This window comes from Erithacus rubecula, assembly GCF_903797595.1.
Source record: "Erithacus rubecula genome assembly, chromosome: 5".
Lineage (NCBI taxonomy): Eukaryota > Metazoa > Chordata > Aves > Passeriformes > Muscicapidae > Erithacus > Erithacus rubecula.
In genome coordinates, this window is record NC_136687.1 from 64,538,814 (window position 1) to 64,554,990 (window position 16,177).

Genomic DNA, 16,177 nt, shown 5'->3' on the forward strand with positions numbered 1-16,177 from the left:
TGGATAATGCTCAAAAAAAAAGTTTCTGTAAATTCTACATTTATCTTCTCCGTGTAGGTAAGTATTGACAAGAAAAGTTATCTTAAAATTATCTGCATTGTGCATCTCCTTGCATGCAAAAAACCCAGCTAAATCAGCATTAGATACAATGGCACCCTTCCCTTGCCTACAGCTTCAAGATTTGTTTATATTATGTGGAATAACCATTGTTATTCCAATACCATATAACCATTGTTGATGTTGTTCATTTTTAATGCTGTTTGATTACTTGTAATGAGCAATCATAGTAATAAAATAAGGATATAGGAAAAAACAAATGTCCATGTTAACCATAAACCCAGACTATATCTGCAGTATTTAGGTGAGAGCTTATTCCCATTTATTTGTTCCTGATACACTTGGATGCTTTTTACAATGAACAACACAACACTGCGTTCCATGATGACAGACTGGCCTCCAGGTTTGGCCCTTTATCAATAATAGGAATGAAATCTGCTGAAAACACATCTGGCTTGTTTGTTAATAGAAGAGCTCCTAAATGAGGTTTATGTTACTAGCAGTGAGGGGGAAGAGGGAAAAGAAAAAGAGGTACAGCAAAGAATGTGTGAACATAGGGCATGAAAGTGGCTTCAGGCTGTACCTGGTACAGTTAATGATAGTTCAAGGGAAGGTGCTGGGAAAATTCATCTCAAAAGAATGCTGTGTGTGTGATATGGAGCATAAGCTAGCAGGATCATTATGGGAATAATAGACCAAGCTTTTCTAGCCAACAAGGCAGGCCTAAGGGAATGTGAAAGCATCTTAGTCAGTCTAAAGAGCATTTGCCTTCCAAAACAAGGCTTAGAAAGAGGGAGCCTGATGACCTTGGTCTCAAGTGGAAAACTGCACCAAAGAAAAGTGACATCTTCTCTCGCCATGGGATGATAAAGGCAGTCTTGGCCATGGACCTGCAGCTTAAGAGAGGGTTGTCAGCACTTGGAGGACTGGAGCAGCACAGGTTACTGCAGGCATTGGAATGTCTCTCCATTGATTTCCACTTAACAGAGTTTTTATTTTTTTTTCAAAGATGACGCAAAATATCTTAGATCTTATTGAGCATATTTATTTTGCTGAAAATGAATTTGTGGTGAACTCTTCCTTGGCAAGCCAGAAACTCTATAGAAAGACAACTTTTGCTGGACTTTTTCCATTCTTTTCTCGAGTTCCCTTGTAAGGTGAAGTTATGTACCCAGGGCACGGAGCATCCATTCTATACAAAATCTAATTTCAGAGCATTCTCCCTGCTGATGTGGTTTCCCTATGAAACATCTATCTCTGCGGGGGTGGGAAGTGTTGCCAGCACAGGTTCCATATTGTTATTGCCTTCTCTGGATACTTTTTGGTAATTTCTTGTGTGACTGATTAAAGCAAGTCGTTGCTGTTCAGTGTAATATCGTACAAAGGGAATATCACCTGTGCTAGGAAGAAAACTGTGCTGGGAAATCGAAATTAGGCTGGAAGAGAAATCAATGCATATTTTCAACTTGGTCCCGCTGTTAGACATTAACTGTCATTGTTATTCATGTTTAAACTGCAGAGGCTTTTTTTTTTTTGCAGCCACTTAGCTGAGTGCACCTCAGCAGCATCCATGACCTTCCTGAGTAGCCTGGCCAGCCAGGCTGTGTGGGATGGAATTCAGTCACATCCCCTCTGGTAACAGTGGTTGTACTGCTGGAAAAGGGGTCTTCAGTAGCCTCCTGCCCTCTCAGAGAAGTTTAGAAAACTACTTTTCTCTTTCAGCTTTGGGGAAGGCCTGCAGTGGCATTGGCACAAAGGGACAAATAAAATCCCTGTGCTAAAATGGTTTGGGCTGGGCACGAACCAGCAGCAGCCTGACCTGCTGACCTGTGGGTGGGAACAGCCCCCATGCAAGAGGGCCATGTTCCCCACAGCATCATCTCTTTACTTTCCGTCTCAGCCTGATCCAAACGTGAGGAGAGATTGGTTTGGGAGTTCAGCACATATCTTGGGCATTTCGAGCTTGGGCTGGGGAGACACCCGTGAAGGGAGTCCCAGCGCTGTGAGGGGACAGCTCTGAGGGGGTCCCAGTGCAGTGGGAGACTGGGGGGCCCAGGACAGCGCGGGGCAGGTGTGTGAGGGAAAACTCTGAGCAATTCCTGGGGCTGTGAGGGGGCAGCTCTGAGGGGACTCCCAGCGCTGTGAGGAGCACTTGTGAAGAAGTTTCAGCGCTCTGAGGGGCTCCCGGAGCTGAGGGGGCACCCGGCGCTGTGAGGGAACAGCGGCGCTGTGAGGGGTTGTGATGCTCTGAGGGGGCACCCGGCGCTGTGAGGGGCTGAGGCAGCAGCGGCGCTCTGGCGCTGCGAGGTGCGGCGATTTGAGGGGGTCCCCGCGCGCTCGCCCCGCTCCACATCCCTGAGGCCGGGGCGGGCGCTCCCGGCGCTGATTGGCTGCCGCCCCCCGACACTTCGCCTGCCGTGGCCGCGGGCGGCGCCGCCGCTCCAAGTTTGTGTCCGAGCGGAGCCGCCGCTGCCCGCGGGCTGCTCCCGTCCCTGTGCGCTCCCTTCGCCGCTGGCGGCGGGCTGCTCCCGTCCCTGTGCGCTCCCTTCTCCGCCGCTGGCGGCGGGCTGCTCCCCTCCCTGTGCGCTCCCTTCTCCGCCGCCGCACCGCGGGGTCCGGCCCGGCCGAGCGCCGGAGGGGCAGTGGTCCGACCATGGGGGGGCGCGGGCGGCGGCGCTGAGGCGGCTGAGGGAAGGGGTGTCGGTCCCCGAGTGGGAGCCATGCGGTCCCTGAACATCACCCCGGAGCAGTTCGCGCAGCTCCTGCGGGACAACAACGTGACGCGGGAGCAGTTTATTGCTCTTTACGGGCTGCAGCCGCTGGTGTACATCCCGGAGCTGCCGAGGCGCACCAAGGTGGCCTTCGTCCTCATCTGCGTTCTCATCTTCGCCCTGGCGCTCTTCGGCAACTGCCTGGTGCTCTACGTGGTGACCCGCAGCAAAGCCATGAGGACCGTCACCAACATCTTCATCTGCTCCCTGGCACTCAGCGACCTATTCATCGCCTTCTTCTGCGTGCCCTTCACCATGCTGCAGAATATCTCCTCCAACTGGCTCGGCGGTGGGTCCCGGGCCGGGCTGGGGGCAGCGGGGAGGGCGTGAGGGGCAGCGCCGCCGCCGAGACCCGCTGCGCCGCCTCTGAGGGACCCTTCCTCCCTTCCTGCCTGCCCTCCGTCAGGGATGCCCTCATCATCCTTCCCTCAGGTTATGTTAAAATAACCCAGCGCGCTTTTCCTGCTTGTGTTCCCCTAAAGTTGCGGTGCGCGTGTGGGAAGCGGTTCGCTGTGTGGAGCTGGCCAGGGAGCCTTGCTTTTTTTTAATTTTTTTTCCTTTTCTCGCTAAGTAATGAAATCTGTCTGGCAAGTGAGATATCAGTCTTTATGCAGCTTAAGTTCCTCTGACAGCTGTCAGCTCGTAGATAGACCTCCTTAACCTTTTGTGAGGAAAAAGAATGTCCTTGGAGGAACAGGTGACAGAGAACATGTAGAATTTATTCTGAAATAGTGCATCCTTTAAATTTTTCTGTAATTCTTTTTTTTTTTTCCTTTGGGAGTTATGTTGTATTCCTGCTGATGTGAAAAACCTTTTGGCAAAGCTTCCCTGATGCTTAGTAAGAAGGATTTTTTTTTTACCTTTTCTATGCATCCCAGTTCCAAAGTAGTAAAGAGCAAGCAGAGAAAGGTGCAATAGAACTGTATATGGTAGCTATCTTACTTTTTTTTTTTCAGTTCTTAAAACAGTGTTTGACAATAAGTGGAAAAAGGAATGATTTTACAGCTAGTTGTAGACAACATCTTGTACAGCTACAAATTGAAATATTTTTCAGACTATTTCAGAATGATCAGAGAAGATGTTGATAAAGTGACACATTTATGTTTCAATTTCCAAGGCTTACTGTGGTTCTGTTGTTTGGAGACAGTGAAGGTTATTGTCAGAACATGGCAATTTAATTCCAGAACTTCCCAGACTAGAATGCTGGGTGGGAATTGACAGGTTGGAGGAGACTTGGAGCACATGTGAGGAATGGGCTTTATTACAGAAACTTCAGTGGGAAGTGGTGAATCCAAAGCTTCTGAGACAACTGTGCTACTTTCTTAAGAGCTGTTTTGGGGAAGATAACCTTTGTGATTCTTCTCTCTCGTAAGGAAGGCTCTGGTCTGTCCAAACACTGATCAGAATCAACTGAAGCCTCTGTGTGGGGTGAATTACAGGGCATGTGGAACAGAGAGGGAAAAATATGTATGTCTTCACTTACACTTTGTTACTGAGAGTGCCTGACAAAAATTCAGAATGTAAAAGGTACCATAGTTACAACAAATCTTTTCAGATATTCAGTATTTGGGTAGCTAAAGTATGCTGTTCCCTGGGAATTACTGTATACTTTTGCCTGCCCTCTTTGCTAGAGCATTTTCAAGTGAGTCTGTAGGTCTTTTGATCTGGTGAAATCATGAATTTCTACTGAGACAGTGTTGAGAAGACACCAGTAATGTCATTGATGGGTGTTTAACCCTTTACTCTGGGAGATGGGGGGTGTGAAGTAAAATGTAGGAAACTAAATCCATGAGCTGATGCTATCCCAAGGGTATCTGATTGCTGATGCTTACACGGTGGAGTGTGAATGGTGATTACAATTGTTCTGCAAATCAGAGTCTGCCAGTCCTGGAGGAGTGTTCTTTGCTAGCTTAATTGGTTCAATATGCCTTTTGCCTTTCATTTTGGAGTCTGAAAAAAATCTTACTCTCATCCACTGTAATGTAACATCACTGAGTAATGCAAGATCCAACTCTTATAAAAAAGGTGATTTGACTTGTGGTGTGTCCTTGGTGGATGAAGTGGAGCATCCTGAGACATTTGATGCTAGAAATTTCTTGGGGATTCTGAGTCTTTAGGCACTTTATATCTTGATTAATTTCCATCACTAAAATAAGCATCTCTACTAGGTGCTGTGAGCTGAAATGTGTATGTTTTGTCCTTGTCTTTAATTTAGAACTGGTTCTTTTATTTCCATGTTTGTATATGTGTTTGTGTTTCTTCCCCTTCAGAAACCCACAGAAGAATGGGAGAGAGGAGGAGAGAACTGCAAACAAAAGAACAGTCAGTTTCAGAGTACCTGAAACAGCGACTTTTTCCATAGCATTTTCACTTAAACAGTTTTAACTTCACCTGCAGTTAAAAAATCTCACTTTGCCTGATCAAGCAGCATTAAAACAGATCCTTTAGCTCTATATGGGTAGCAACTGGAAGTGGCACTAAAGTGACTAAAAATAGATTTGAATTGGTCCTACTTTTGATTCTCTGATCTCTTCAAGAATCTGTATGAGTGTGATAGTGGTAATATATGATCTAATTTACAAATTCAAACTTTGCAGCTGAAATGGCTGTCATTTCTAGGGGAGCTTTGAATGAAAATGCAGCATGCTCATCTCTCTGTTATGCAAAATGAAATGAAGACTTTGGCTTTGTCATAAATGATCTCTGGGATTGTATTTGTTGATAAGAAGGATGAAATGGGAGCAAATGGATGCATACAGCAATATAGTGCGTATTGGTGCAAGCTGAAGCAGCTGAGGACTTCTTGTCATGTAGTCATAGGTGGGAGGCAGTGGTAGTGGTCTTGTCATACTGATGACAGCACTATTACAGATACATTTGAGCTTTTGTCTCTGGGTCAAATATTACAACAGTTGCTTTGTTTCCTGATGTTGCTTAGTTAGCTGAGTGTTGTCTTTACAGAGCTGCCTGGGGCGATGGGAGGATTAATTTAATGTTGCGTGATATAACAGTCCTGGCGAAAGACAAGGGCACAATTTGAGCTTACAGTACAGCCAGCACTGTGCTACATTCTTGTGAATTTTGCATCTTATCAGTAGGAATGTGTATTCTCAAGACAGGTGTCAGAGGGTGACTGTGCCTGTCACTTTGAGAGCAGTGAGTCATCTGAGACAGTGCTGAATACCGAGGTGCCCTCGTGTATCTCATCCAGCCTCCAGCTGCCACTCAGGAGAGGAGTGGGTCTTCTGTGTATTGCTGTCAGGTCTGGAGCTTCTTGATGTGGTAGTTTCCTCTTCTCTAAAGGCTTGGTGAAAAGCTGACACCTTCTAACCCAGCTGAGTCTTTAAGGTGCTTTCTGTTACTTACCAAATGTCTTGTGTCAAGCAGCGTGCTGCCTTAGAACTTCCGTGTGTGAGAACACACAAACATTCCTTGCTGAGGGATGAGAACTAAATCTTGCATCTATTTCAAGAGCTGATGTAAAAAAATGCATTGCCCAGGGGTACAGCACCCATGGGGATATTATCTATGTGATGATGACTGATGTGTACTGCCCCAACTTACAAAATGTGAGAAAAATCAAGTTTGCTTCAAGCGAGGTGGAGAGAGCTCATTACAAGCTGTGATAGAAATTCTAGTGAGAGGAGTTGATCAACAGCATTTTACCAGAGGAAGGAGCAATTTAATTTTTTATCAGAGAATGGTTTCAGGCTTTTACTTTTGTTACCCTGATAAAAGAAAAAGTGATATTTGAAATGACTAAATCACAGTTCCAGGCAAAATGTCTAATAATGAAGGCATAAAACATTGTTTAAGGGAATGCTATTTACATTTGCAGTCTTGAATGTGTTATTACTGGGAAAACTGTTCACTGCTTGAATAATTGAGGCAGGTTTTAGCAGGCAGTGCATAACGAATACTTTTAGCCTCTTGCAAAAAAGAAGCAATTAGTTACTTTCAAATTGTTTTCTTTCCCAGTTGAAAGTGGTCAGTGTTAGATGCTGCAGTGCTGTCTTGACTGACAATCTCTTGGAAGTGCTCTCTGAAAGCCTAACACTGTGGAAATTTAAGCATTTTGATACTTAAGATATTAATTAAAATGTTATCATTATTTAAATCATTCAGAAGAGTCAACACTTTTCTGTACTGTCACCAGTGCAGAAATTAACACAGTTCCAGTGATTTTGAGGTGATCCCAGCACTGGGAAAACTAACAGAGTGAGATTTCAATAACCTAGACTGAACCTCATTGAAGTGGACTTTTGTTCCTTGTGTGTGTTTGTTTGTCATATAATTTTCAAAGCAGATTCCAAACAGCCACATTTTTACCAGGTGGATTATAACAAAGATTTAAGCTAGTATATTCCTTTAAAATCTTCTGTTGTTCTGGCTTAAGTCTGAACACAAGTGAGGAAATTCACTTGAAATTGTTTTAATGTGTGTATTTGACACAGTTGTTTTTTTTTTTTTTTTTTTTTTTTTTTTTTTTTGCCTCTGTCTTATTTTAATTTCACTGTATTTACTATGACGTAGTAACATAATTAATTATTTTTCCTTAAAACTTACCATGTTCTTCTTATAGTAAAATTTGGCACTTTTTTCTTAGTTTTTCCATAAGGGACTTTGAACTAACAGACACTTGAGAATGGGGTTGTATCAATTTCTTCTTGCTACAGGTGAAGCCTGTTCTACTCAAATGGATTAAATATTAAGTGAGATGTGCTTGCATTATTCTGAAATAATAGCCTTAATGGTTAATTTCATTTTCCATGTGTAAAAGTCTGTTTGTAGTTTGAAAACATAAGTTATGTAATTTAAAGTATTGAAAGATCTGGAGAAAATCTCTAGCAATTATCTAAGCGGTAGGGAATGGCTCCTGTATATTTATAAATAAAATAATGGGTTTGAAGACTAAGAAGAGGCATGGTGTGAAAGACATTCACTATTCTGCCAAGTACAAGGACTCCTGGTATCTCAGCATTAAATCCCATTCAAACACTAAGGATTGTGGAGCTGGATCTCAGGTGTGTTGATGTCAGAACTCCATTGAAGTTGATGGCTCTTCAATTGGCCCTGACATTTGAAATTATTTATTTCTTTCTCTTTTTCTCCCAAGCAAATCTGTTTTAAATACTTCTGTGAAGGAGAGTTGACTTTCTTGCCCAACAGTCTCTAAATCTTGATGAAGGTTTGAATTTCAAGGCACTTGAGGGTCTTGTGATTTCAGAAAATGGGAAGCATTTGTGTAGTGAGTGACAATTCAGGGCAAGCACAAGAGTCCTGCAGGGATATTATGATATTATATTGTTAATAGAAGTTATGCTCAGAGACCCTGTGCATGGTGGCACCAGAACCTTCCAGGAAGCTGAAGTTATGTTCTATTTTTACTTTTGGTACATAGATTCTTTTGAGTAGCTTTTACCTACTACTCATTTGAAAATATTGTGATGTTTGTTGCTTATAAAAAAATCTTGGGGCTGTTTTGCTGTAGCCTCCAAGTCCCTAAAGTGTGTGCTGTGTGCCTCAGAGCAGGTGTTTCTATTCCAGCCAACAGTGTCTAGTGGAAAATATCCTTTTTCTTCCTATTTCTGGAAGTGCTAATGTCACTCCTTGTCCAGCTCAGTAGGCTCAGCCTGCAGGCATTATGTAGACTTTTGGTTTTACCTTCTTTTATATAGCTCAAGTGCTTCCTTTCTGTGTTTTTGTCTTCAAAATGATGAAACAGGGTTTTTTTGCAGCCTTTTCTCCTGGGAGTTCAGCTAAAGACATGGTGAGTGGTAGTCTGTGCTCTTTAACAGTATGGTTACTGGGAGGAAAATGAGAAGACATCTGTAAAAATACAAAGGGCATCTGGGAAATTTGTGAGTTCTCTCCCCAGATTTGGGATATACAATTTGGGGTATTTGTTCTTTGAGTAGTTGGGCACCAGCTGGAAATTCCACCAGACTGATGGTGAAAGTCTCTGTCTCATTTTGTTACTTGAGTAATAGTGTTACTTCTTTGCTTCCTAAGAATACTCTGGAGGAGTAGTGCATTACAAGGAAACCCCTGTAAGGCAGTATGCTTCATGTGGATTTAAATCAAGTCTGGCCTTTTCCAAACTGTAAGAAGTAGCCTATGATGAAAGTTTGGATTGTTTTTTCAGTTCTCTTTTGGGTTTGTTTGCTTGTTTTTGGTTTTCCCCCAGCTTCAACACTCAGACTTGAACTCATTTTCTTGAGTTCAAGTGAGTGAAACAGGAACTTAAACATTTCATTGACGAGTTTTGCTTTTCTGTTTATTTGTAGCAGAAGTCCCTCCTAAATTAGTGAAGCAAAAATTTAAAACCAACTCTCTGGTCATATTCACTATTTGCCATGTGCAGAGTAGGTAGGATTTGAGTTGCTTTTGGTTTTATCTCACAACAGAAGTTTAAGCCCTCTGAGTGAAGGATGTGAATTTGGCAACTTGTGTCTGGTGCCTTATGACCAACACATTCTGTACATTCAGCACATACTGTGACTGTAGTGAGAAACCAATGAGATGCTGAGTTAGTAAAATATTGGCTGTATTTCATGAGGTGTTTCCTTAGGCGTTACTGAAGCCAAGGAAGAAGCAGGAAAAATTTTATTTTATAAATTGCAGTTGATAAAATATGTGAGGATGTCTTGTCTCACTCCTCCTGATGCCCAAAGAAATACATACTGGGTGAAAAACAGGCAGCCCTATGCATCCTCAGCCAGAGTTCCTACTCCATGCTAAAATTTCCTTCCAGGAGCTTGAAACTGGGCTGCATGGTGTGTTTTTATTCTGGTTTAAGCCAGATCTATGTGCACATCCATCGTGTTGCTGGTGTTAAATATGAAAAGCTGATACTAAACTCTAAGAGTGTGATGGAACTGTGGAAGTATGGACAGAGAAAATTATCTCAGGGTCAGAAAATGGGTAAGTGAGAAATAGATTGGGAAGAACATTTTTACAGAAAGATTTATACCACTTTCTAAGATGGCTAAGACTTGAGAATGAGTAGTGGAGAATGACTAATGTGTTAAGAATTGAATGTGGACATTGGAAAGCTATGGCAGCAATAAAACTTGAAGTTGCATAAACACAATAGGAATCTGTACAACTTAGAAAATGCAGGCAGGAAAATGCATTTGGTTTGGACAGTGGCACTAACATAATTTGATAATCAGCAGAGAAGGAGACTTGGAGAACAGAAGGATGATGAAGAGGTTGATTTTTTTTTTTTTCCCCTCCTATGCCTCCTATGTATCTCTCTTGACAGGATGATGCATTAAATTCTGAAGTATACAGATAGACAGGTGTCTAAACGAGCTTAAGGAATGTGTTTGCAACAGCAGAAAAGGTAAACTTTTAAACAGGTAGCACTCAGACCTTCATAAACTGGGGAGTAGTCTGCCAAAATGAAAACATAATAAATGCCTCTGTAACTTGACATGTTTGAAATCAGATGATGGAAGACTTGGTTGAAAGTGAAATAGACTAAGTGTCAGACTGGTAGCAGAGCAAGTGAATATGTCCTTAGAAATCTTGGCTTTACAGACATGTATAATAAAGAATGGCTGTGAAGAGCTGCATTTGACAAATGGCTTAAACAGGTGATTTAGCAGTTTAGATGCTGCAATAAATCTAAGGATCTTGGTCTGTTGTTTTTAGTAATGGAGTCTAGTGTTAATACCTGTTGCATGCCTTGCTTTTTGACTATTGCAGGTGCCTTCGCTTGCAAGATGGTGCCATTTGTTCAGTCCACTGCTATTGTAACTGAGATTCTTACCATGACCTGCATTGCTGTGGAAAGACACCAGGGAATTGTGCATCCACTAAAAATGAAGTGGCAGTATACCAATAAAAGAGCTTTCACAATGCTTGGTAAGATTTTAAGCATCTCCAGTAATTCTGTGTGAGAAATTATCTTCATTGTGGATGGCATGGCCATCCACAGCCAGAACTGAAGGCACTGATATGACCAATGTTTCAGAGGCAGAGTTAATTGACCTTTATAAACTGGCTCAAGGATAGTGCCTACAAGTACAGTATTTACTAGTCAGAACTCTCACAAGTGACTTAACATCTGAAGTCAAAAATGTACTTAACAAAGATAAACCTTTAGCAGCCATTTATCTTTTTTTTTTTTTTTCCAAGAAAGGTTAAAAATGTGCAAGCACTGCTTAAGCAATGTCACAGGGAAATGCTCCTTCCATTGATCTTGGTGTTGACTGATGTTTGCCTCATAGAAAACTTGATTCTTGGCTACAGTTTTCTGCCTTCCCTGACTTTTCAAAGCTATGAAACTGTTCATACCAATTCCTGCTTGTTGGACAAAGTATTAAAAAGTGTATTTGTTTGCAGGCGTAGTCTGGTTACTGGCTCTTATTGTTGGGTCACCCATGTGGTACGTGCAACGGCTTGAGGTAGGTTAGGTCAAAAGGGGGTTTGCTTATTAAACTCAGTCCTTGCTGGATCTTCCTGTACTTTTAGGTGAAATTGAATTAACTCCTGTGAAATTAGATGGGGATAAGGGAGGGGGAGCTTTGTTTCTCTGTGCCAGCCTGGGAAAAGCTAAGCATTAGAACTTGCATGCACTGGAAGAAGGAATACCAACAGGGAGTAGTCGTGCCTACTCTCCCTAATTTCATCAAAGAACAGTAATTACATCTGTCACTTCCACTGTGCACACAGTGATTGAGGGCTTGGATTGCTGTTTCAGGATGACACAGTGCTCCCCAAGATCTGGAAGAACTGTGCTTAGTTTAAAATTAATTAGCTGCTCATTAGAGTTGAGTTACCACACAGGTTTGGAGGTTAAGTAGGAGGCTTGGCAGAATCTGCTGCTTGTGAGTCTGAATGTTATTATTTTTTTTTCCTTTTTTTTTTAAATAGCTAATGTGAGGTTTCTATGCATCCATCTTTGCTTACAAAATATGTAGCCAAGGCCTCTTTTGAAGTGTAAATCACAGCATCTCACAGCCTCTCTTTGCCAATTTGGATTGAGCCCAACACTCGATGTGAAAAACTGCTTGAAAGAATTTTGTCACTTCAAAAAAATCTATTGACTTTTGGTTGTTACATTGAGAGCAAGGATTATCTGAACGTGCTTGGGTTTTACACTTGAGATAAACACCTCAGTGACTCATCTTCTTTGCATTTGTTACAGGTTAAATATGACTTTCTGTATGAAAAAGTGCATGTTTGTTGCTTGGAAGAATGGGCCAGTCCCATTTATCAGAAGATTTATACGACCTTTATTCTTGTTATACTCTTCCTTCTTCCACTGATGCTGATGCTTTTTTTGTACACTAAAATTGGCTATGAACTCTGGATTAAGAAACGAGTGGGAGACGCTTCAGTTCTTCAAACCATTCATGGGAGTGAAATGTCTAAAATATCAAGGTTTGTAAGCAAAGTACACTTGGAACTTTGACTTCTGGAAAGCTTTTTTCCTGACTTTTTTATTCCTCTTGAATAGAGTTGAAAAAGCCTTTCAAGACATGCTAATGAAATGCTCTGCTGCCAGTAAAGAGAAATGAAGTGCTAGATTTATATGATGATGCATTTTTTTGTTTCCAAGGCAATTGTGTACTTCTGAGCATTCCTTGAGGGTTTTATTTGCATCTGCAGCCATCAGAGCACAGTCACAGGTCTAAGTTGAAGAGAGATATATAACTGCCAGCCAGTTCCCAGTGATTCAGTGTGGAATTCTTGGTGCAATTTCAGGAAGAAGAAGCGAGCAATTGTTATGATGGTGACAGTGGTGTTTCTCTTTGCAGTCTGTTGGGCCCCTTTCCATGTGATTCACATGATGATGGAATACAGTGAGTACCTGCCATATCTCATAGAATAAGGTCTGGGGGTTTTGGTTTTTTTTAGTAATGGAACTTTGGGTTGTGAAAAGCTAATGATGCTACAGCATTCAGCTCTAGAATACCTTCTGCTAGCAAAGTGTTCTACTTACAAGAAAGACTTAAGGAAAAACAGGACTGTTAGAGGAGTGAGCATCTCTGTGTAGATTGTTTTTCTTACCATGTCTGTTATCCTGCCCACATTTGCTGAAAAGTCAAAAGTACTTGGCCGGAAGGTAAAATTTATTTCTGAGCATAAAACCTCTTGAAGTTTTTTATTATATTTAATTTAACTTAACTGTTTTGAGTTAAACTTAAAATGAAACATTTATCCTTTTTATTGAGGTAGGCATATTGGAAATATAAATACCAGACATCACAGTGATGATTCTCAATGAATCCAAATGGAGTTTTTCAGTGCTCTTTACTGAAAACTGGCTTTGAAATGCCCTCAGTGCTTGTTGTGTTGGCTTATTTTTGCTATTTGCCTTGTTCTCTGGGGTCTTCCACTGTTCATCTCCCACCTCCTCCATGGATACTGGAGCAGCCTTTGTGCAGGTACAAGAGGAAATTTTCAGTAATTGTATTCTACTTGCTAAAGGCAGGAACTGTTTCTTTGTCTCCTATCACAAATAAGATGGTAGCAGATAAATCAATAGTTCAGCCAGTCAGCTTTTATGACTCATAAATTTTCTATTCCTTTGGATTCTGTTACTACCTACTTACAAAGCAGGACTGTGTAGTAGATCTTGATTTTATCTTGTTGATGAAACCCAATTGCTAATGCTAAAACTGCATATAAATAAGCTGAGTAGTAAGCATTTATGACATTCTGTCTTACAACATATTTCTCTTTTCCTGTCCAGGTAATTTTGAAAAGGAGTATGATGAAGTGACAATCAAAATGATCTTTGCAATTGTCCAGATCATAGGATTCTTCAATTCTATTTGCAACCCTATTGTGTATGCTTTCATGAATGAGAACTTCAAGAAGAATTTTCTCTCTGCCCTCTGCTTCTGCATTGTGAAAGACAACATATCCACAGGCAGGCAGTTTGGGAACTCAGGAATTACCATGAGGAGGCAAAAGCCAAGTGCAGCTCAGAGAGATCCCATGGATTCGGACGAAGGCAGGAAGGAGGCATTCAGTGATGGCAATATTGAGGTCAAGTTCTGTGATCAGCCAGCTTCCAAAAGGAATTTGAGAAGGCACCTTGTCCTCTTCAGCTCTGAGCTTACTGTGCACTCTGCAGTAGGAAATGGGCAGTAGCATCACAAGGGGTTTGGGAATGGAGAAATCATTCTCTTTGTGATCATTTCAATAAGCCATTTCAAAGAATTTGCTACTTTGCATGCTGCAATGAGAGGGGAAAATGATCTGTGGACTCTAACGGGGCTGACATTGTGAGATCTGCTGTCTGCAGCTTTGAGGACAGAGCAGCCTCAGATCTGCATTCAGGAAAGGTGGAGACTGAGATGCAATTCTATGTTAGAGAAATGAAAAGGAATATGAAAGAGTTATCCAGAACATGACTCTGAAGAGATTTAAGATTTAAACATCGTATGCATGTTTAGATTTTGTTAGCATGAAGCATATTAGTAATTAACAATGCATGCATAATTACTGTGCTGTTTATAGGGGTTAATTCTTGAGTACAAATTTAAATGCCATTGCATTGCCCTGCAAACTGCATTGTTCTGCTGGAAAATGGAGAAGCTGAAAAAGTGCTGTACAGGAGAGTGCAGATGCAGGAGGTGTTGTCTGTAAACACTGCATTGAACTTCCAGTCATGCTTGAACACATGACTCTCAGGTTGAAAGGCTGGTATTGCCATTTTCTGGAGGGTTATAAGGGCCTGATCCAGAGTCTGTTGGAACTTCACAGAAGACTTTTAATGGAATATCATGGTCTTTTGACCAGACACTTCTCTGAAGAGATGTTTGTGTTTTTCTGTCTGTCCATCATATTTGAAGGGGATTAATTGCTGTCTGAGAACTGGGCCAGTGCTTTGCTATTTTAGGCTTCACAGTCAATTGTGGAGTTGATATCCACATAAATTCTGAATGTTTTTGCTCTCAGTGGGCCAAACTGCAAAATTGCTAAGGTGTTTGCAAGTGTGGGACTGGGGGAGAAGTGTACACTGGGATCTGATCCCATAAATGAGGCCTTGAAATACACAATTTCACTCCAGCTGGGGTTAGGTTGGATCCTTTAATAGTCTGTAAAATGTCAATGCTCTCTTCTGTCACCCCTTGCCTCACCTATAGGACCTTGGTTCTGCCAGTCAATTTAAGATTCTTTTACATTGCTGCTTTACATTTCATTATAAATGAAAACTTAGGATAAAATATCCCTTTATAATTTGGATGTAGTCTGATCCTTCTCTAATGTCTACAGATTGCTAGGGGTTTGTGACACATTTTATTAACATATATGTTTTTTTATATTCTATATGATACACTTCTGTGCAATGACAAAGTTCCTGACTTGTCCTGAGGGCCGGGAATTAAGAGCTTAATGAGTTATTATCACAATAGTTTTCCTCAGCAGATGTAAAGTTTAACTGCCTGATGGTGAGAACTATGTGTTTGGACAGCTAATTTCAGTGCACTGCTAATTTCAGTGACAGATTTTAACAAGCATTTAACCAAAACTTCCAAGTATCTTATGTTTTTGTTTTGTCTTACCTGCTTCTTCTGTTGTCTCATAAAATGTTGTGTCAATGAATAACTGTTGTAGTATTAATTTTATTTTCATTAAAGTTCCTTTATGGTTTTGTTGTTTGCACTAGGGGAATGTCTGCTGTAAACTTCAGTTGGAGTCTCTCTTTGTTTAAAGATGCATGTGAGCTTATCTGTGCCTCCTTAGTGGTTAAATTCCAGTCCTGTTGCGGGTGCCAGCTGCTGCTGTAATCCTGAGAGCTATGATTTAAAGAACCCTACAGAATAAGGTGAGAAAGGGGGAAAACAAGTCTAATCTCTTGGACTTCCTTCTGAAGTAGAAGAGATAAGTGTTTCAGCACAGATTTATGGGGCTGTGGTTAGATTAAATGGAAACCAAAATACAAAAGACAGTTCTCATACTGTTATTATTGGTAATTATATTATTTGTGCATTTTTGACAGAGTTGTTGTTTTGAAGGTAGGTAATCTTATCCTGGCTGCAGGGAATAAAAGATCCATTACTGATATAAGTACACCAGGATTTTGCCCATGTTTTTAAAATCTGTCAGAGCTTCAGCTTTGATTTAGCCAACAAAACCAAATGTTCTGTTGAAGTGTGTCAGTTTCGAGTCCAGGCTGGTAGCCTGTCCCTTGCAGTGGCTTGTACCCAGGGTGTGGCTGTAACTGAGTGCTTCAGACCAGGAAAATCCTTGCTGTCCCTCAGCCTGCCTGTGCTTTATTTCCATTTTCCAGTAACGGAATTGCATGGTTCCTCTGATAGCAAAATATTCCTGGCTAATGAATTTATCAGAGAACAGAAAAAATAACCATGCTCATTTCCCTT

The 16,177-nt window shown here is 41.4% G+C and overlaps 1 protein-coding gene across 1 annotated transcript; it reads left to right on the top strand.

Moving 5' to 3' along the window:
* The first annotated feature begins 2,581 nt into the window (after positions 1-2,581).
* On the top strand, positions 2,582-15,261 carry QRFPR (pyroglutamylated RFamide peptide receptor). Its single transcript, XM_079306689.1, has 6 exons — positions 2,582-3,117; positions 10,542-10,700; positions 11,181-11,242; positions 11,986-12,221; positions 12,546-12,643; positions 13,537-15,261. Exons 1-6 carry the CDS (start codon positions 2,778-2,780, stop codon positions 13,938-13,940), a joined length of 1,299 nt encoding a protein of 432 aa, XP_079162815.1. The 5' UTR covers positions 2,582-2,777; the 3' UTR covers positions 13,941-15,261.
* Positions 15,262-16,177: the final 916 nt, after the last annotated feature.